Source organism: Nyctereutes procyonoides, unplaced genomic scaffold (assembly GCF_905146905.1).
Source record: "Nyctereutes procyonoides isolate TBG_1078 unplaced genomic scaffold, NYPRO_anot_genome, whole genome shotgun sequence".
Taxonomy (NCBI): Eukaryota; Metazoa; Chordata; class Mammalia; order Carnivora; family Canidae; genus Nyctereutes; species Nyctereutes procyonoides.
Genome location: NW_026575024.1, coordinates 6,104,571 through 6,124,186, shown reverse-complemented (window position 1 = coordinate 6,124,186; position 19,616 = coordinate 6,104,571). Strand labels below are relative to the sequence as shown.

Below are 19,616 nucleotides of genomic sequence, written 5' to 3'. Positions count from 1 at the left end.
TGGTATCTTGAATTTTGCTCCCATACCCTGGTCATTACCGTCCTGTTACTGACTTTGTAAGTTAACAAATGTCCTTCTTTTTGGGGTCACTGGGATTCCAAGTTCCAGGTCCACCTGGTCCAGGTGAGGGGAACCTGTGGTTTCTGACTTGTCTGAAGGATGAGAGGCAAAAAGAAGAAACAGATGACTTTCGTACTTGGATGGGATGGGGCTGGGAAAGACTTGGTTTCTGGGAATCACCCTTTTTGGGGCCTTAGCGTTTTCCCGAATACAATTGCAAATCGGGTTTATAATCTAATCCTTTGGGTGAGGGAAGGTACACAGACAGGAAGAAGCAATCATATCCTTTTTCTAAAAAATATTTGACTTAAGATAAACTTCCTTGCCTCCTTTTGGCCTTTCCTCTGAGTCAATATCAATGAGAGGATTTTTATAACGTGTACACAGGAACGAAAAACTTGTTTCTTTAAAACAAAACAACATCAAAATCTAAATGAGTTGTTTTGAGTGGGTATATTGGTTGTATAAAAGCCAAATTTGTGATAAGACTAAAGAACATCCTTTCAACACAAAAAAGAGTTTATGCACGGTAGACCCCAAAGACGGATAAAGGATTCCAATTTACATGGTTTACATGATTTGGGAACATGCAAATTTGATTCATTATACACAGTTTCAGAGTCTCACATAGGAACAAGGGAGGAAATGATTTTCACACTTGTTTTCCTAGGAATCATTTATGCCAGTGGGTCTCAGACTTCAGCATGTATCAGAATGACGAGGCGGATTTATCACCACACAAGTTGCTACCTCTACCCCTGGAGCTCCAGATTCAGTGAGTCTGTCTGGGGTGCCCCTTTGGAATTGGGAATTTCAGCACAAGCATTGGGGATGCTCCTGGTCCGGGACTTCACTTTGGGAATCACCACTCTATGCTCTGCCCCACATTCTACCTCGTAACAACTTTCCAACTGACAAATAAATGCAATTGGACTTGGCCATAACTGGTCTGCTTATGCTGCAGCAGAACATCTTCCAGCAAAATAAACACTCGTTATTGCCTAATAGGATAAACTAGGGCAGGGTCATGTTCTGAATCTTTTTGAGCATATCTAAGCTTCTTATAAAAAGGAAATGTTGGTACAAGACATTTCTAATTATTAGTCTTGGAGGCTAAAGATTTTGTTCAGGTGAGAAAAAAACATATATACATGTATGGGTCTTTACAATTTTTTGCGTTGGTGTGCCTGCTATTCAAAAGGGTCTGAAACATATTTGTTTTATATTATAGAGTGGATCTAAGGATTCCTATCTGTTCTTTCTTTCAGGTTCTGGTTTTAATTTGGTGTTGATTTTTGCTGGCTAGGGTTTCCCTCTGAATCCATGGGTTGCCATGGTGCCATTTTGGCTTTTTAAATGTTGTTGTTGTTTTTGGGCCGAAGGCCCCACTGAAATGAGTTCCTACACGCAGAACTCAGGAGTTTGGGAGCAGGTCCAGGGAAGCCAACGTTTGTGTGCCACGTGAGGGAGGTGCGGGGGGTGTAAGGGGGAGCCGAAGATACTGTAGCTCGGCTTGTGGGATTGAACAGAGTGGGCAAGGGCGAAAGGATCCATGTGGCTGCTGGGGAGCAGAGAGCTCTCTAAAAGGGATCCCACTCCAGCCCTTGGAAGACCCACCAAGAAGGTGGGGAGGTTGAAACCTTGCCGCGGTGCCAGGTTTTCATAATTATGTATTGTGACACTACAAGCTGCTCCAGTTTCTGGAGTCAAACAATACATTGGGACATTAACAGTGGCTATTGTATTTTTGTTTTTAAAGTATGAAGCTAAGACACAATCCAGCAGCAACACAGAGGACCAGAGACATACAACAACAACATACAAATCTTCCTCTCTGGATTAAATTCTGAAATGAATTCAGGATGTTAATGGTGATTAGTGTGTTCATTAAAAAAAAAAAAAAGCAAACAACTAAGGGGCGCCTGGCTAGCTCCAACAGAGGAGCCAGCAACTCTTGATCTTTGGGTCATGAGTTCGAGCCTCTCGTTGGGTGTAGAGATTACTTAAATTAAAATTTAGAAAAAAATTAAAGCAAGACACACTAATGGTAACCCCTCCCCAAGGAAAACAAAACCCCAACCACAAGGAAGTAAAGTCATGTTTCTCTCCACACCCCTCCCCCCAGCACCATTCTATTGCCTGGGTGTGGCCACCCCAAAACTGTATGGCCTGTGGCCTTGTAGCTATTCCTACAGCAGGACTGAAAAGCACAGCATGTGTTGATCTTAGAAGAGAAGAATATTAATGATTGAAATCCTAGTGGTATCTTCAACCAAGCTGTTTCCCTGTAGTTTTGTATTCTGACTATTTTTGCTCAAAGCGGTGGTGGCTAAGAGTCAGTGTTTAAAATCCTTTACACTAAATCGTGGCTGTGCATATATCAGTTTTTGCTTTGAGAAATGTAAAAATGTACATTTCCCCCGTAGATGGTTCTAGCATGAAAATCCCTTGCTGCACTTAAAAAACTGTGCCTTTGAAGATAATTGGAAAGCAGAGAAACTGGAAGAGTTTACCAGTAGGTGGGGTTGAAACCTGCAGTTTTTCTGCCCTTTTTTTCTTCTCTTCTCTTCTCTTCTCTTCTCTTCTCTTCTCTTCTCTTCTCTTCTCTTCTCCTTTTTTCTTTTCTTTCTTTCTTTCTTTCTTTCTTTCTTTCTTTCTTTCTTTCTAAAGGCATATGAAAAGGAATCTTAGATAAGTTTTTCAACTTACCTCATTGGGGAAAAAAAAGGCTTTTGGATTGCCTGGGCAGGTTCCGTGTAAAAACTATCAAGGACCCAGAGAAGGAGAGACAACTGCTCCGCATATCAAACTTGTCCTCCTGCTGCTCTGGGTGAGCTCAATGGGCCCTAGGATGTTCAAACTGAAGATACAGCCAACAAATGGATTTATTTCTGTGTCGACTGTCTTCCTTAAGAGAATTGCATTTTATTGGGCTCTCCACTGTTGTTTTGTTTTCGCTTTTTTGGTTTTTGGGGTTTTGTTTGTTTTTGTGACCAACAGCACTTCACCTCTGTTCTTAAGGCAAATTGCGTGGATAACCAAGGTGCAAGCAAATTTCTCTGGCGCTTTTGAAAGACGCCCCAAATCCACCCACTTCCTTCTCCCCCAGGGAATTCACTGGTTCAGTTTTAGCTGGACCTGGAAACCCGGGAGGTGCCTCAAGTCCGATCAAAGAAATGCCGGCTGACAATTCACGAAATGTTAATGCATCTGGCTTTGGAGACCAAATAGATTTAAAATGCCCTTTGCCAGTAAGCTGTGGACTACACTTAAGTGAATTTCGTGATGGAAGCAGCCCTCACAGGTATGGCTTGTCCCCGGCGCCTAAAGATCATGCAAAACGCCAGGGAAGACCCTTTTCAATTGGCGAGTTTACAGTTTCCAAGGGGAGGAGGACAGGGGAGGAGTAACCACGACCTTTCAGGTGTGTCTTCCAATCGCGATAGCCGGTTTTGGCTGTGAATTGAGCCCCCCCACCCCCACCCCCGCACTTCCCCCTTCCGTTAATTAAATAAACCTCGGAGCACTTTGCGGCACACGACTCGGCCCTTGGGGATCTCTTCCAGCGTTGCTCCCAGTCTTAAAATCCTCCACTCCCAGAGGCTGAACAGCTGGCGACATGAATTTCCAGCTCCTAAGGGTGAGGAGCGAGGTGTTGGGTGGAGGGCAGACCGGCAGGGAGGAGAGGCTGCGGGAGGATGCCCGCTGGGTAGGGAGCGGGGTGCAGGGTGGCTCGGGGCGCTGCCCACTCCTGGCCCCGGAAGCCCAGTCCAGCTCAGCCGGCGCCTGGCCGCAGTGGGCCTCCTGGTCGCCTGGAGGCGATCAGAGAAATGCCTTAAGGCCGCCGGGCTTAGTTGGCCTGGAGGTTTATGGTGCTCCAGAACGCCGAGCCCACAAGGCCTCCGGGAACGCTGGGCTGGAGCCTTAGAGCTCCTGCCTGCACTCGGAGCGGTTAGGCTGCGCTCCGAAGGGCCCTGGGACACTGAAGTGACAGGCACTTTGCAGCCAAGCGTGGCCTCTGGAGGGCGGCGGTCCCCTGGGGCAGGAGGGTGGGGGGGCGGCGAGAGCCAGGCTTGTCTCTAACAGGTCTCCAAGAGAGCCGCTAGGGAGGTGGCCTTGAATAGCAGGCATGATTGTGGCTTTGAGGTAGTTGGACGACCCAAAATTCACCTTCGCTTGCTGAGAATTGGGGCTGCGGTTGTCAGGTTGGAGGCTACACCCCACGACCTCTGCGCATGGCGAGCGCTCTTCAAACGACTAGACCCGGGACAGAGCTGGACCCGACCTCCCACCCCCACCCGGAGCCTGGCTCCTGCAGGCTCCCCCGGCCCCGCGTCTCTCTGTCCCTTTGTAAAAGCACATTTTGCGGGGACGCGCCACAGGCCTGGAGCCGCGCGCGCCCCGAAGTGAGCGGTGAATGGAGCTGGGGTGGACCCTGGGTCAAGCAAGAAGCCTCTGTGCGTGTGCGGCGGCCGCTTCGCACACTATCAAAACAATCTGCTATTTTTATATTATTGCTGTTATTTTGGAGTGGCTGTGAAATGATGCAGGTGGCGCCCCAGGGCGTGCACCTTAGTAGGCTCAGACAGTTGGATACTCTTGGTGCCAAGTGCCTGTCCAGTGGGGTGACGGTGCGAAGGGAGACCGGGGGACAGCGTAGGGCGCGGGAAGGGGCACCCTCCTCAATTGCAGCAGGCCTCGGCTTTTGGGCTCTGCTTAACTGGGCGGGCCGCTGCTCTGCCAGCGCTCACGCCGCTCCAAGGGGTTGGGACAGACACCTTGCGCGCAGCGCCGCGGCCCCGGGGGCGCTCGGGGGCCTCCACCTGCAGCTCCCGCGCCCCCTCCCTGGGGCGGGAGAAGAAGTCGCAGACCAACCCCAATCCAGCTCTACCTGCCCGGCCGCCTTCCTTGGTTTGCGGGGGTGGGAAGCTGGAGGCGGCGGGGGCCTCCCGCCTGTGCCTCTATGCAGACGCCTCGTCGTCTCCCGACTCGGGGGTCTTGGGCCATCGGAGCGGCCTGGGGGCTCGGGTCGGGCCTTCCGAGCGCGTGTGAGCGCAGGCTCCCTAGGGGGCGACAGAAGGGAGCAGCTGACCCCCCCCCATATCTCCGATTTTGCATGGGGTGCTGCGAGACTGGCCCCCGGGAACCCCTGGTTCTGCTTACAGTTAGGCGGCCGCGAAGCCTCGGAGGGTCCTGACGGGGCACCCTTCCCGGAGCGGGGGCTGCCCAGGGGCGCGGCCACCCTGGCCCGGGTCTTCCCGCGGCGAGGGGCGGGGGCTTTGGGGGGAGGTCAGTCCCGGGTGCGCGAGCCGTTCGCCCCCCCGCCCCCCCCCCCCCGCTTTCCTCCGGGACAAGAAAAGTAGAGCCCCAGGAAGGGCTGAGGCTTCCAGCACGCTGACCCGGGCGCGCGCGGGCCTGGGTGCCGGCCCCCGGCCGAGGATGCGCGTGTTCGAGCCGCGTCTCTACGGCGGGGAAGCCCGCGGGGGTGTTTGCGCCGCCTTCCAGCGGGGGTGCGGAAGCCGCGCTCTAGCTTGAACGCGCGCCCCTGGGGGAGGCAGCGGCGCCGGGCTCCGGGGCGCTGCCTTGGGAATGAATGGCCCTTGCCAAGCGGTTCGGAACCTCTAGGCCCCTGGGGCTCCCCTGGGGCAGACGCGGGCGGCGAGCTGTCAGGGCCCATCGGCTCCACTTGCCTCTCCCCGGGGCTGGGAGGAATCTGTCCTTTCGGGTTACTTCGGCCACAACGGCCGCGGGAAGCAAGGGCGGGCCCGGGTCTGGGATGGGGGTGGGAGGTCGGCCCGTTCCTGCCCTGCCCAGGTTCCAAACCTGCCTGGGGGGAAGTTGGCGGCGTGGACGAGACACCGTGTTCAAGTCTCCCCCCGCCCCGCCCCCAAGCGGGGTTTTGGAGTCAACCCGGGTCTGGAAGGCCCAGCGTGGAGGAGCGCCTCCGCACCACCGCGCTGGGAGCCCGGAGCGCCCCCAAGGAGGCGCGCAGCCTCCCTCTCGGGAGTCTCTGGGACCCCAACCTTCCGCGCCCTTCTATGCCCCTGGCGGATTACTGCGTTGCATAGGTGCCCCCAACCGCCACCCCTCCCCAATACCAGGAGCGTTGCTTTTGCGGTTCTTTTATCCCCAGGCCTCATCAGTGTTCTGGAAGCGAGGTGTCCGGGAATGTGTGCACTGTCCTTTCTAGGACTTCGTGCAAAGCCCCGAAAAGCCCCCAGTGTTTGCACTTCCAGGTTCTGTTCTCACATTTGGTAGGAATGACACCTCGGATCTGTCCGGTCTAAGGCAAAGAGAGAGAGAACGTTTCACTTGGAGGACGCCCGTTTTTATTTCAGTTCTTTTATTTTAGGCCCATCCGGGTCTAAAGAAATGGCAAAGCTCAAACAAACCCGAGAAGGAGCAGGAAGGTGGTGCGTGCAAATCATTCTGTGGATGGGGAGTGATCCACTCCAGGCCGGAGTCACTGTAGGGACAGGTATTAATCACTGCAGAATCGGATTCGGAAGCGGATCGAAACGGTCCCCTTCTCGGATTCTCTCAGAATGTTTAAATTCAGATCCAGGAGCCAGATGGGACGTCCCAGTAAAATTCGCCCTTGAAAATGAGCGACTTTCCCCTTGCAGTGGAAAAGGTCAATTCCAGTCATTGGGCCGATGGATTTCGTTTCTTTAGAAATTGTTTAATATTGCGCATTGCATTCGAGTTTGGGTGGCCAATAGATATTGGGGCTAGAGGCAGCGTTTACGCGGAAGTTTCGTTTTCAGCCTGTGTCTGCAGAACCAGGGTACTCCCCCCTCCCGCGGGATCCCTCTCCGGCCCCTCCCTCCTCTCCCACCTCCTCGCTTCCCCCGCGCGTGGCGCTTGGGCTGCATTCGGCCCCGCGCCTCCTCTCCAGGGTGAGCAGGCGTCTGGGCGTCGGGCCGGTCGGAGGCAGCTGCCGAGCGGGCGCGGGGCCGGGCGAGGCCAGGCGGGGCCAGGCGGGGCCGGGCTGGGCGAGGGCGCGCGGGGGACCCCCGGCCGCAGGCAGCGGCGGAGCGGCAGCTTCGGGCGACGGGGCCAGACGCGGGAGCCCCAGACTCGGCGGCTGGCGGAGGCCCGGCCGCTCCGCGGCGCGCGGGGGGCCGCCTCCCCAGGAGGCCTTCCCTCCGCCAGCCCCTCGGAGGAATGGGCCGGCGCTCGGACCCGGGCGAGGCTGGGGAGGGGAGGCGTCTGCGGAGGGATTGGGGCTCGCGCCGCAGGATCCCAGCCTTCAGAGCTGAAGTCTCCGTGAGTGGGTGGGATGGGGGCATTTTGGGAGATGCGGGGGACCCCCCGCTGTTGAGCTACCCGAACGCGGGGTCTCTTAGGTCCAGGTGACCACGTCTTTTGGAGGATGGGGGAAGGCGCGCTCGGAAAAAGCGGGGGAGGGGAGGCGCGCGGGGGGCTCCTAGGGATTTGGAGCCCGGGCCCCAGCCCCGGCGGCCTCGGGTGTCGGGGCTGGGTGACGAGGGCGCGCCGGGGCACCCCGACCTCGCGGGTGCCGGCTGTCAGCGGCGGCCGCCCACGCGCTCCGCTCCTCGCCCCCCGCAGCGCCGTGGTGCGCGCGGCGCCCCGCCGAGGTGCAGGGCGGAGCTAGGCTGGGACTGGCTGGGGGCAGCCCCGCCCGGCGCCCGGGCCTCGGTGCCGGCCCCCGGGGAGGAGTTATGATAATTTCCTTCTCATTAAGGCGCCCGGGTCCCCCGGCTATTGCCGGGACGCACAGTGCGGGCGCGGCTCCCCGGGTCCCCGGCAGCGGCTGGTCCACGCGCGGCGCCAGCATCTCCGCTCGCGGAGCCGCCGATGCGCGTCCGGTGACCGCGACAGCGAGGCCCTCGCGTGGCGGGGGCGGCGGCAGGCGCCTGGCCACCGTGACCCCCATTTTGGATTTACCGCTCGGGGGGTGGGGGGAGCCTGGATTTAACTGGCGGCTGTTTTGGGGGACGCCGGACGCCATGTTGTGGAAAATAACCGATAATGTCAAGTACGAAGAGGACTGCGAGGTGAGCGGGGCGCAGGGGCGCAGCCTGGGCCCGCCCGAGGGCAGCCGGGGAGGCGGGGGCCCCGGGTCGGGACGGAGGCGCGGGGGCCGCCTGCGGGCTCCCGCCTGCGCCCCGCGAGGGGACGGGGTCCCCCGCTCCGGACGCCCCCCGGGTCCTCGGGGCCCCTTCCTGAATCCGGCCTTCCCCTGACCCTCCACCCTCGGGAGCAGGGCCTGGGAGGAGGCCGGCAGATGCACCCGCCAAGCTTACCGGTCGGTTCCTCGCGAAGCAAAGCAGCCCTCCGCCCCCCTTTCTCGGAAGGGCGCCCCGTCTGCGAGCCTCAGACGCGGCTTTTACGCACGACGTCTCCGTCCTAAGGGGTCGGACGCGGCGACCTGCCGGCGACACCTTTGCGGCGTCCTCCGAGGCGGGCTTGTCACCTGCCCCGCTAAGTCCTAGGGGAAGCCAGAAAAAAAAAAAAAAAAAGAAAAAAGAAAAAAAGAAAACCCGAAGTTTGGCTTTTAGGAGAAGTGGGGGCTGGGGAGCGCTGGCGGGGGGGCCCCCGAGGCCAGACGGGGCCGCAAGCGCTCGGAGTGCTCCAGCCAGTCGGACAGGTTGAGCTAGAGTTTCGGAGTGGGAGGGAGGGAGGCGGCGAGCGGGAAGAGGAAGACGCGGGCGGCGGGAGGCGTGCGCCGGGGCGCGGGCGGAGCGGGGCCGGGGCCGGGGCCGGGGCCGGGGCCGGGGGCCGCGGGAGCTCCGGGGGCTGCCCTGCCGGCCGGCCGCGCGGGCACTTCCGCTAGGGGGCGACGGTGCCATGTGGCTCCCGGTTCCCTGCTACCCCTGTGACCCCCTGGAGCCCGGGGAGACCGGTCTTTTAAGAATCAAGTCGGACCGGCCTGGGGGCGAGGGACGTGCGCAGGCAAGGCTGCCCAGTAGTCGGGGTCCTCCATCCCCCCGCCCCGGGACCCCGATTGGTGGGGACACGGGCCGAGGCCGGGCAGGGCGGCCTCCCTCGCGGTCTCTCCGGGTCGGGACGCAGCCAGCAGGGAGGGCGGCCCAGGCCGCGGCGCGCGCCTTCCAAGTTGCCCGGGCGGCGCCGGGTGGCGGGCCTGCTGGGGAGCGTCGCTCGCCCGGAGGTCTTTGTCCCGAGGGCGTGGAAGGGGAGGGCCCCCGGGGCGTGGAAGATGCGCACTTCCCGCTTTGTGCGCTTTATCCGCGCTTGCAGCGGCGCCGCGGCCTTCCGTCTGGCGCCACCATGTGCGGGCTGGTGAGCGAGCGGCCTCCGCCCGGAGGTCCCCGCCTGCCGCTCTCCTCGCCGGCCCCGGACCTGGGCTCGTCCTGGCCCAAGGCCTGGGGTTCGGACTTGGCGCTCCGGGCCGCCTCGGGCATCGCAGCGCCCCGGCCTTCGCCGCCGGCCGTGGAGGACGCGTTCCCCCAGGTTCTTCGAAGTCTCTCTTTGCTTCCTCCGCCGACTCGCGGTTTGCAACGAACCCCCCACCCCGGGGCACTTTGTCCCCGGGTGCGCTGCGGCCGGAGGGCAGGTCCCGCGGGCTGGGTCCCGGCTGGTGCGGTGGGTCGTCCCCTCCCCCGCGAGGGCGCACGGCGCAGCGCAGCCCCTGCGGCCAGTTCGCTGTAGCGGGGTTTCGCACTAGCGGGGGTCTCTGCTTCTCTCTCCCAGGATCGCCACGACGCGAGCAGCAATGGGAACCCGCGCCTCCCCCACCTCTCCTCCGCCGGGCAGCACCTCTACAGCCCCGCGCCACCCCTCTCGCATACTGGAGTCGCCGAATACCAGCCCCCGCCCTACTTTCCACCGCCCTACCAGCAGCTGGCCTACTCGCAGTCGGCCGACCCCTACTCGCATCTGGGCGAAGCTTACGCCGCTGCCATCAACCCCCTGCACCAGCCGGCGCCCACCGGCAGCCAGCAGCAGGCCTGGCCGGGCCGCCAGGGCCAGGAGGGGGCTGGCCTGCCCTCGCACCACGGGCGCCCCGCCGGCCTGCTCCCCCACCTCTCCGGGCTGGAGGGTGGTGCCATGAGTGCCCGCAGGGATGCCTACCGCCGCTCGGACCTGCTGTTACCCCACGCGCACGCCCTGGATGCCGCGGGCCTGGCCGAGAACCTGGGACTCCACGACATGGCTCACCAGATGGAGGAGGTGCAGGTGAGCGGCGCCTGGGCTCTTGCCCCTCCTGCCCGGACCTGGTCGCCCCCTAGCTTCTCCTACCCCTCGCCCAGGCTCCCCGAACTCAAGGGAAACTTTGTCTTTTCTTCCCTAGAATGTTGACGACCAGCACTTGCTCCTGCACGACCAGACTGTTATTCGCAAAGGTACGTAGTGAGAGCAAACTTTCCTCCTTCCCGGGCCTCACATAACCCGGTGAAGTGAGGGCATGTGGCGGCTGGCTTGGGACATTGGTGGTGGGGAAGCGACTGACCCCGGCTGGAGAAAGGTAGGTTTTGGGGAGTAGAAAGAGATCTTTTTTTCTGAACTAAATGAGAAAGGGTGATGGTAAAAAAAAAAAAAAAAAAAAAAAAAAACAAAACAAAACAAAAAAACTCTTTAAGAACTATCATAAGAGATTAATTCGGATTTGTTACTCCAGATAATTCTCTCCAGGAATATGATCCTTTGACTTGGATGGTGTTTAATAGTGTTAGTCTTCCAGAGTGAGAACGCGGTGATTTAATTTTGGGGAAGAAAAAAACACACCCTTGCCTTAGTTGGGTGGTCGATTGGGTGACAGTTGTTGAATGAATGGATGTGATTCTGTTTCAAATATGCATATGCTGAAGATCCTTAATTCTGACCTGCTAGAAAAGGTTTTGAAACTGTTCGGCCTACCAAATAACAATACAGCGTAGAAAGGATCAGGGTGGGATAATCTGCCAGAGGTCGGGTTTATGCAGGGTAGTGGGGGAGGGGATTTAGAAAATGGGATCGCTTGGTGAGTGTCTGATGAAATTAAGTTGCAACTGACCGGATTACAGGTGCAGCTGTTTTGGAAATCAAGTAATATTAGATAAAAGGTAGTTAGGGTGGGTCGTCCGCCACTAGGAAACTAAACTGCTTGAAATCAGTTGGGAAATGGATTTTGAAGAAAAACTCAAAAGTAAACTGGATTTCCCAGGAAGCTTGTAACACAACAGGTTCGTTTGTATTTTTTAATTTACCGTGATCAGTTGCGCTGAAAGGTTTCGGCAAAGGATCTGAATGTGTCCCGTGATGTTGGTTGTTCCGTTGTTGAGTGAGGAAGAAAAAAAAAAATCCCCATTTATTTAGGATTGAAGCAGTCTTTCGAAAACAAATGTTCTAATTAAACAGATTTTAACAGTGGCTCGAAAATGAAAACCCTCCATGCTTGGGGTCGTGACTAATTAGCTCTGCAAGGTGTTAACTTGTGAATTTCAGATTCGATTATCTTTGAAGAATATGACAAAAAAAAATCTGCTTGCAATTTACATAGCCCAACGTGCAGCGTTCTTTGCTTACAGAGCTCTTGGGGCTTCGGTGAGTGGTTTGAAAAGATCCCTTTTTCCTAAACGGCAGCTCTCTGTGATTGCCACTTTTGCTCTTCATTCACAGGTCCTATTTCAATGACCAAGAACCCCCTGAGTCTCCCTTGTCAGAAGGAACTGGTGGGGGCTGTGATGAATCCCAGCGAGGTCTTCTGCTCCGTCCCTGGAAGATTGTCCCTCCTCAGCTCTACGTCTAAATACAAAGTGACAGTCGCTGAGGTCCAGAGGCGATTGTCCCCGCCTGAGTGCTTAAATGCCTCATTACTGGGAGGTGTTCTCAGAAGGTACATGGGGACACACTCCGGCCACGGTGGTTGGGTGGTGGAAGGTGAATAACATAAAAACCCCGGAGGTATTTTTAACATTTATGTAACTTTTATTCTTAACACTGAATTCTAATCGGCTTAGAGTTTTAGTACATTCCTTCTGTTTTAGAAAGTGCCAGATGTAGAAGGAAGTGCTAAAACAGCGCTCACAAATTATCATTTGCTTAGAATTTGATTCCGTGTGTAGGGTGGTGGCATCCCTATTAGGGGTAGAGGAGCTCCATGGGTTTTGTTCCCCAAGGGAGTTTTTTGGGGGGCTATTAGCTACAGTTTTTTTTAATAAGTGAAAATATATCTGCCCCAGAACAATTTGCAATGTTGTATGATGGGGGGTGGGGTGGGGTGGGGAGAAAGGTGTTGGTGATAAGATGTCTGAACTTTCCGGGCATTAATCACAGGACTCCCTGTATCACTTGATTATGATCAACATCGTGGAGATTTGATAGCAGCACTTTAGGACTGTAGGATTTTAAGAGGGTGGTTTCCTGGGAAGAGCTACAGTTCACTTTCTTTTGCCCAGAGCCAAATCTAAAAATGGAGGCCGGTCCTTGCGGGAGAAGTTGGACAAAATTGGGTTGAATCTCCCAGCCGGGAGGCGGAAAGCTGCTCATGTCACCCTCCTGACGTCCTTAGTAGAAGGTCAGTGGAGTTTTGCTTTTGTTTTACGGTGTTTTTATTTGTTTGTGCCATGTTGTTTGTGTCGTTACTGCTTTCCCCGAAGAAAGGCTTAAAAGAAAATGGCTCTGGCTCTGTCACAAATAGACGTGAAGTTGAGTTGTCCTGAGCTCATTGTCCTGAATCACAGTAATTTTATCAAATGAGTTAACATTTAAGCATCGGACTGCTTAAGTATCCTGTTCTGGGTTCTCCAGAAAAATCATTGTTAAAAAAGAAACTGGTTTCCCTAACCTAAGAACCCCTACTGTTAGGGTGTTGGGACGTTTCCTCGAAGTGAACCGATTTTTGAAAGCTGCATGGATCAGCTCGTACACCTTTAAAAAACTGGTTCTGCCTTGGTGGGAAGAGGCACCATTTCTAGCTTGGGTCGCCGGGGGATCTATCAGGATTGTGGTCAGTAAAGAGAAAAGCCCTTGTGGACGGTGGGAAGAAGCCAATTCACAAGCCCTTTGTTCATTTCCCGCATGGAGGAAAAAAAAAATTAGTGGGGCCCCTCTCCCCCGTCCTAAAATAGTAGGATGTAACATTTTGGTTTACTGAATGGGCCTGTACCCCCAATCTGGAAGGGAGCCAAGAATGCAATTACAGCCTTTAAAAATAAGTGGGGGCAGGGAGGGGGGGTGTCAGGGAAAAGTGAAATAATTTTTTTTTTTTTTTTTCAAAAACCAGTTCATTGTTGCTGGGCCCGGGGAAATGGAGTGGGACACGGAGAGGCTTACCCTGAAGCCTGGAGCAGCCCCTCGCCCAATCAGCGGGGCGCTGGGCTCTCTTCGGGCCCCCAGGGGAGCCAATGGGGGGTGGTCGCCTGGTGGCCAGGCCATCTTTTGAACACTTTCTGTCCCCGGTCTAATGGTGCTCCTGCGTGCTGAAAGAGACTTGGCAAAGTCCTCCTCTACCTTTTTACGAGTGTCTTTGGGGGTCAGGGCGAGGAGAAAGGAGCTGCCTGTTAGCTGCCTGTTGGAGCACAGCTGCCCCGCATGGAGAATGGTGGGTTCTGCGTGCGTGGCGCATAAATGTGGCTCCGCGAGGTTTTCTTTCTTTCTGGCCGGGGCTTGAGGTGCTTGAATAAGAAAGTGTGTGTCAGAACAATGGTTCTCAGATTCTGATTTAGTTGTAAGGCTGGGAGGCAAGTGGAGGGGTGGTGGGGGGGCGGGGGTGCCACTATCTGGGTTTCTGGAAAGCTCCTGCCAGCCTTGGCACCGCGGAGCCAGGACCGGGCATCTCGGGCGGGGATGAGTCCCGTTGGTTTTTCTCTCCCTCTGTCATCCATCCCCCAGTGATTTGGACAAAAGAGGGTGGGTAGTCCAGATTTGGGAGTTGGACTCTTGAACATTTCTAGTGGAGACGCAGCCCTGCCTTTCTTTGTGAAAAGAAACCTCGCAGGGACTTGCCTACTTCAGCAACGGGGCACTCTAGTTTTAAAAAGAAGGTTATCCATCAAAGACTTTGTCACTTTTTTTAAAAAAATGTTTTATTTATTTATTAATGAGACAGAGAGAGAGTGGCAGAGACATAGGCAGAGGGAGAAACAGGCTCCCTGCTGGGTGGGGTGGAGCAGGGAGCCCAATGTGGGACTCAATCCCAGGACCCCCGGATCAGAACCTGAGCCAAAGGCAAACGCTCAACCACTGAGGCACCCAGGTGCCCCTGTCAGTTTCTTAAATAAGTGACCATGTGGCTTTTGTCCAGTGTGCTCGACTTTAAAATTTTCCCTACTTCTCCACAATGATAGCTTGTGTTATTGAGAGGAAGCATGAGTGTGTCTCAAGGATCTAATTTTGAGGGTCCAAGGCTGGTTAGCATTATTCCAGGGCACTGAAAATTTTTGGTCCCCCACCCCCCCCAAACACACTGGGTGTTTTCCTCTGTGCCTTGTCCCATAGGACCAAACCCACTGAAATACCTGGGAAGTTAGTTCTATTTGCCCACTGGATTGTTTTTCTTGTGTGTGATTTCATTTTATTTACTTACTTTTTAAAAAGATTTTATTTGAGAGAAGGAGCCAGGGAGCAGGGCCAGAGAGAGGGAGAAGCAGACCCCTTGCTGAGCGGGGAGCCGGATGTGGGTTTGATCTCATTCTGGGCGGGCCTCCGAGATCATGAGCTGAGCTTGAAGGCAGGCTCCTAACCTACTGAGCCATCCAGATGTCCTGTATGTGATTTCATTTTAAAATGCCAAGTCACTAGTGGACCATCCGGCTTAGAAAAGGAGGAAGGGGAGGTTTACCGGGGTGGGGTGGCCACAGACCTCCTCTAAATCTGCTGCCACTGCTGATTATCCTAGGTGAGGCTGTTCATTTGGCTCGGGATTTTGCATATGTCTGTGAAGCAGAATTTCCTAGTAAACCAGTGGCCGAATATCTCACGAGACCTCATCTTGGAGGGCGGAATGAGATGACCTCTAGGAAGAACATGCTGTTGGCTGCACAGTGAGTATCCAGACTTGGCTTTTTTTTTTTTTTTTAAGATTTTATTTATTTATTTATGAGAGACACAGAAAGAGGCAGAGAGGGAGAAGCAGGCTCCATACAGGGACTTGAACCCGGGACCCCAGGATCACACCCTGGGCCGAAGGCGGCGCTAAACCGCTGAGCCACCCAGGCTGCCCCCAGACTTGACTTTGATGGCTGGGTGCTCTGATCTTGAACTTGATGGTGGAGGTGGGGGATGCCCTGTACAGAAATGCTTCTCAAGAAAGAAATGCTCAGTAAGCAAAGGTGTTCAGCTAAAGGAACTGGCAAGGGGGGCTTTCTTTGAATATATTGCTCAGTAATGAGTGGTTTTGGAGCTGCTCAGTTATTTGGCTAAAAATAGTTAAACTACCCTTTCAGTCACCGTGTTTCCTGATCTTACAGGAATGTGTTGAGAACAATTTTGTTTTGTCACATCCAGTCAAGATTGGGTGCCTTCTGCCTCCTAATAACAAGACCTTTTTATTGTTGTTGTTTTTTTAAATGTAACGATCCGGTTGGATTTGTGGGCAAACTGTCTCCAACCGGACTTAATGCAGCTGCAAGATTTCTCATAGAGAGCCCACAGTAAATTGGTTTTAAAATTATGGTAAACGAGGCAGAGGTAGTCCAGTTAGGAAAAGTAGCAAAAGGATGCAGAGTGAACTGGCTGGTAGAAACAGTGACTTTCAGGGAGCTGGGGCTTCTCAGGGTTCTTGAAGAAATTGGTGTCTGGGTCCCCAGGCTGTCCCCAAAATAAATGGCTATGCATTGTAACCACCTGGACCCACCTCTAGCACTAGTCCTGGTGACCTTGGCCCTTTGACTGGGGTTAATCCTGTTCTCTTTTCTAATTGCTCTGAGGATTAAAGAAGATAGTGCTTGCAAAGAGTTTAGCTCAGGGCCTAGCACATAATAGGTGCTAAGTGCAGCAGTTGCTTTGGCGTGTGCAGGCCTGGGGTTCTGATTGCCTCCTGGGTGGCAGCCTCGGGGTGATTTGGCTTTGTCCTCTTTACCTGTCAAGAGCTAGACTGAGCTCACAGATATGTGTGTTGACTGTCCTCACAGGCAGGTGTGTAAAGAATTCACAGACCTTCTCAATCAAGACCGAACCCCCAACGGGAACAACCGGCCCACCCCGGTCTTGGAGACGAACATACAGAACTGCTTGTCTCATTTCAGCCTGATTACCCACGGGTTTGGCAGCCAGGCCATCTGTGCCGCTGTGTCTGCTGTGCAGAACTACATAAAAGAAGCCCTGATAGTCATAGACAAATCCTATATGAATCCCGGAGACCAGAGTCCAGCTGATTCCAGCAAAACCCTGGAGAAAATGGAGAAGCACAGAAAATGAAGTACGGGCGTGAGGCCGAGGGCTGAAGAGTGTCGAAGGAAATGGACTCCACAGTCATTCTCCACCCGGACAGACTGGGAACCCCTTTTGCCGGGGGACAGTTTGTTACCCGCCTTCCCATTAAAAAGGCCTCCACTCGTTTCTGGATCCTTTACGTGCCCTCCTGGATTCCTTAGTGTTACTTCTCTAGCGCTGAAGTGTGTGTGTCTCCTTAAGTCTGGACAAGTTATCGGAAGGTGACAAGTACTGGTTCTTTATTCATTAAGCTTATTTTATTCTTTTGAACCCCATTCTTTTCTCTGAAAGTGGTGCTACAAGTTTTAGAACCTTTTAAATAAATTCCCTGGGCTCACGAGAAAACCCACACACGTAGCTGTTGAAATGTCACATTGATGCGATTCAGATCAACAGTAACTTTGCAGTGTTAAGGTGATGGCTGGCTTTTTGTCTCCACTAAATATTTATCTAAAAATATTTATCTGGCTTCTTCAGACACCAAATCCTACAGAGATGGTAGGAAGCAAAGATTCTCTCCACTTAGCAACTAGTTTAATAGGAGGTATTTGACACGCTTTTAAAGCCCTTGTTGAAAGGGGGCTTTTGGGTTTTACAAAACTTGTAGAAATGAAGCCTGCTGAGGATTTCGTGTTTTCTCTCTTTTTTTTTTAATTCTGAGAGTTAACTCATCAATGGAGAGACTGAAATGTCCTGTTCCTTTAAGGTACTGAAGCTTTATTTGCATAATTTATTTCACATCTTGGTATTTCGAGTAAACTTGAAAAGGGGAGGCATAAAGGGTTTTTTTTTTTTGTTCGTTGTTCTTTTGTTTTTGCTGCCCATCCCGTAGGAGGCTCTGTGTGTTGAGAAACAGTGCGTCGAGTGTACAGGTTTTATTTATGGATAATTTAATGGGGTCTGTAAATACGGGTGCACTTCTTATGACTTTTTTGACAAATGGGTTTCAATTTTAATATTGACTTTTAAAGGTGACGGGGTAATCTGAAACACTTCTTTAGGTTTTATTCCTCTGTACACAGGGTATGACAAAATTAAGAGGATCCTGAGTTGGGTCTTAACACCGCCGATGGCTATTTAAATGACAACCCTCTGGTCGTGAAGCAGTAATGTTGTGTCTCGTCCCCCCATCATGCAGGACCGGCAGACGGGGGTGGGGTGGCGTGTGCTGTACCTGTGTGGGGGTGAAATGGAGGCTTGGAAATGGCTGTAAACGGTCCCCGAGTAATTGTGTCTACGATGCCTGTATAATAAAAAAGTATTCTTCATAGAAGCTGCGAAAGTCGGGTTACAATTTTTTTTTTTTTTTAAGTCCTATGGACGGTGGGACAGTGGGGAGAACTAAATTAAGGTTTGGCTTCAGCTTAGATCGTGGGACTGCGCGGGCAAGGTGGGTGCCAGGGGGAGCCAGAAGTTTCATTTTGTCCCTTGTGAGACCGCTCCTCTGCACTGGGCCTTGCACTCCCTGGGGGACCCTCAGCTTCTTGCAGTCCCCCCCAACTCTGGCCACTGGGGCTGTCAGGACCGGTTCTTCTAAGAGAGAGGGTCCATGGTTTGGGAGTAAACCTCTCGCGTAAAGCTTTACCCTCTTGAGAAACACTACATGGCCAGCTTGCCACCGCAGCATTTTGAGAATGGAAACGGGGTGTGATGGTAGGTAGTCCTCGGGCAGACATTTCGTCAGGAGGAGTTTTGCATTCAGTCAGATGCAAGCTTTGCAAACTTCTCAGTGTTTTCAGTGCCCTGAGATCCTCCCATCTTTGGAACCTGACAAGGCGTGCGTCTGTCCGAAGCACCCTCACCGTTTTGCCGGCCTGGTGTGTCGGACCTTGGGTCTCTGCAAGTCTACTCGGGGAGCAGAAGAGTCTGGCTGGGCCGGTGTACTTGCTGGATGTTTGTGAGGATCTCAGATGTACTCCCCGGGTCCTTGGTTCCAAGTTGAAGTGGCCTGGCATATCCTCCAGGAAGTGATATGTTTATAGTTTGGCACGAGAGGCTAGGCTTCAAAGGGAAGTGGGAGCGAAAGGATTTTCCACGTTGGACGAGGGCCGTTTCTTCAACTCCAGCCTCATAATCCTTGATTTATAACTCTACCAAAAGCTCAGCAATTCCTGACTTTGTGCTGGCATTGGATGTGAAGTAATTTAAACTCTGCCAACCTAATACTTTGCTCTTGGCAGCTTGTCCTTGGCCACTGAACGTTCCTATTAAGTCGGATTTATCTGGTTGATATGTCAAGTTCACAATTGCTTCGCTTTAGAGGAGTGAAAAGAGGTCTTAGGTTGGCAGTTATTTCTCAATCAAGATGTGAGATGCTGGGTGCTAAAAGGAAGTTATGGGGGCAAAGGGCTGACGGAAAAAGGACTGTTTTCTTATCAGCATCTTAACCTGCTTTTGGACCAGATTCTGGCTTTTAGGAGCTGTGCCCAATCGCAATGCAGACAATGTTCTGGAAATGCCCCAAAGTCAACCAAGGATTGAAGTGAGTCATAAGCAGGGCTTGTGCTCAATTGTCCTTTATCCTCGTTCCCACCGAAGCCCACGGATGGCCACTGGGTCCCCAGGGTCCGGGGCACAATACTAACAGGCTTTTCTTCCCAACACTGCGTTGCTGATAGGCGAAACAGCCGAGTCGCCTTGGCAGATCCCTTAAGAGAAATTGCTACCTCGGCTTTTCCCTCCTGGCCCTGTTTGTGAGAAGGGTTCCCCATCCTTGGAGCCCCTCACTTCCCATGGTAGGTAGATGGTTGCCTCTCATGGGCCCGGGGTGGTTGCGTTGCCAGCCTTGCGATGGTGAGGATCTCCCTTCTCCTTTCCCCTTCGCCCTGTAGTTTGCACACTGGCTGACAAATTGCGCTCCCCTTTCTGAAGGTACAGGACGCCTCGAAGTCTGCCCTCTGGGAAAAGAAATGAAGACACTTCTTTTTTCTTCCCGGTCGCCCTGCAGGAAAGCCATCATTGTCTGAAGGCACGTTCCGTCCAGTGCTCCCTGTAGGAGCCTGTTGACTGGACACCTGCCCATCCAGGTACCTGGCGCCTTGGTGCCCTCCCGCCTCGCAGATGGCACATATAGAAGTGCTGTGGAAGGTCAGAGAGAGGGCGTTTTCAATAGCACTTCATGGTTGTCTTCTCTTCCATGTGTGCAGTTTTCAGTTGTGGGTTAGCAAAGGGATGGATGAGTCTGTTTCTCATTTGAGACGATTCCATAACGATGG

At 53.8% G+C, this 19,616-nt stretch overlaps 1 protein-coding gene across 2 annotated transcripts; it reads left to right on the top strand.

Moving 5' to 3' along the window:
* The first annotated feature begins 7,773 nt into the window (after positions 1 to 7,773).
* On the top strand, positions 7,774 to 17,674 carry TFAP2C (transcription factor AP-2 gamma). Of its 2 annotated transcripts, none has more exons than XM_055307334.1 (7): positions 7,774 to 8,081; positions 9,739 to 10,224; positions 10,340 to 10,391; positions 11,647 to 11,863; positions 12,426 to 12,544; positions 14,867 to 15,011; positions 16,101 to 17,674. In XM_055307334.1, exons 1-7 carry the CDS (start codon positions 8,034 to 8,036, stop codon positions 16,384 to 16,386), a joined length of 1,353 nt encoding a protein of 450 aa, XP_055163309.1. In that variant the 5' UTR covers positions 7,774 to 8,033; the 3' UTR covers positions 16,387 to 17,674. The 2 variants fall into 2 exon arrangements, with proteins under 2 accessions (XP_055163309.1, XP_055163299.1); XM_055307324.1 differs by lacking the exon at positions 7,774 to 8,081 and adding an exon at positions 8,833 to 9,498.
* The last annotated feature ends 1,942 nt before the right edge of the window (positions 17,675 to 19,616 follow it).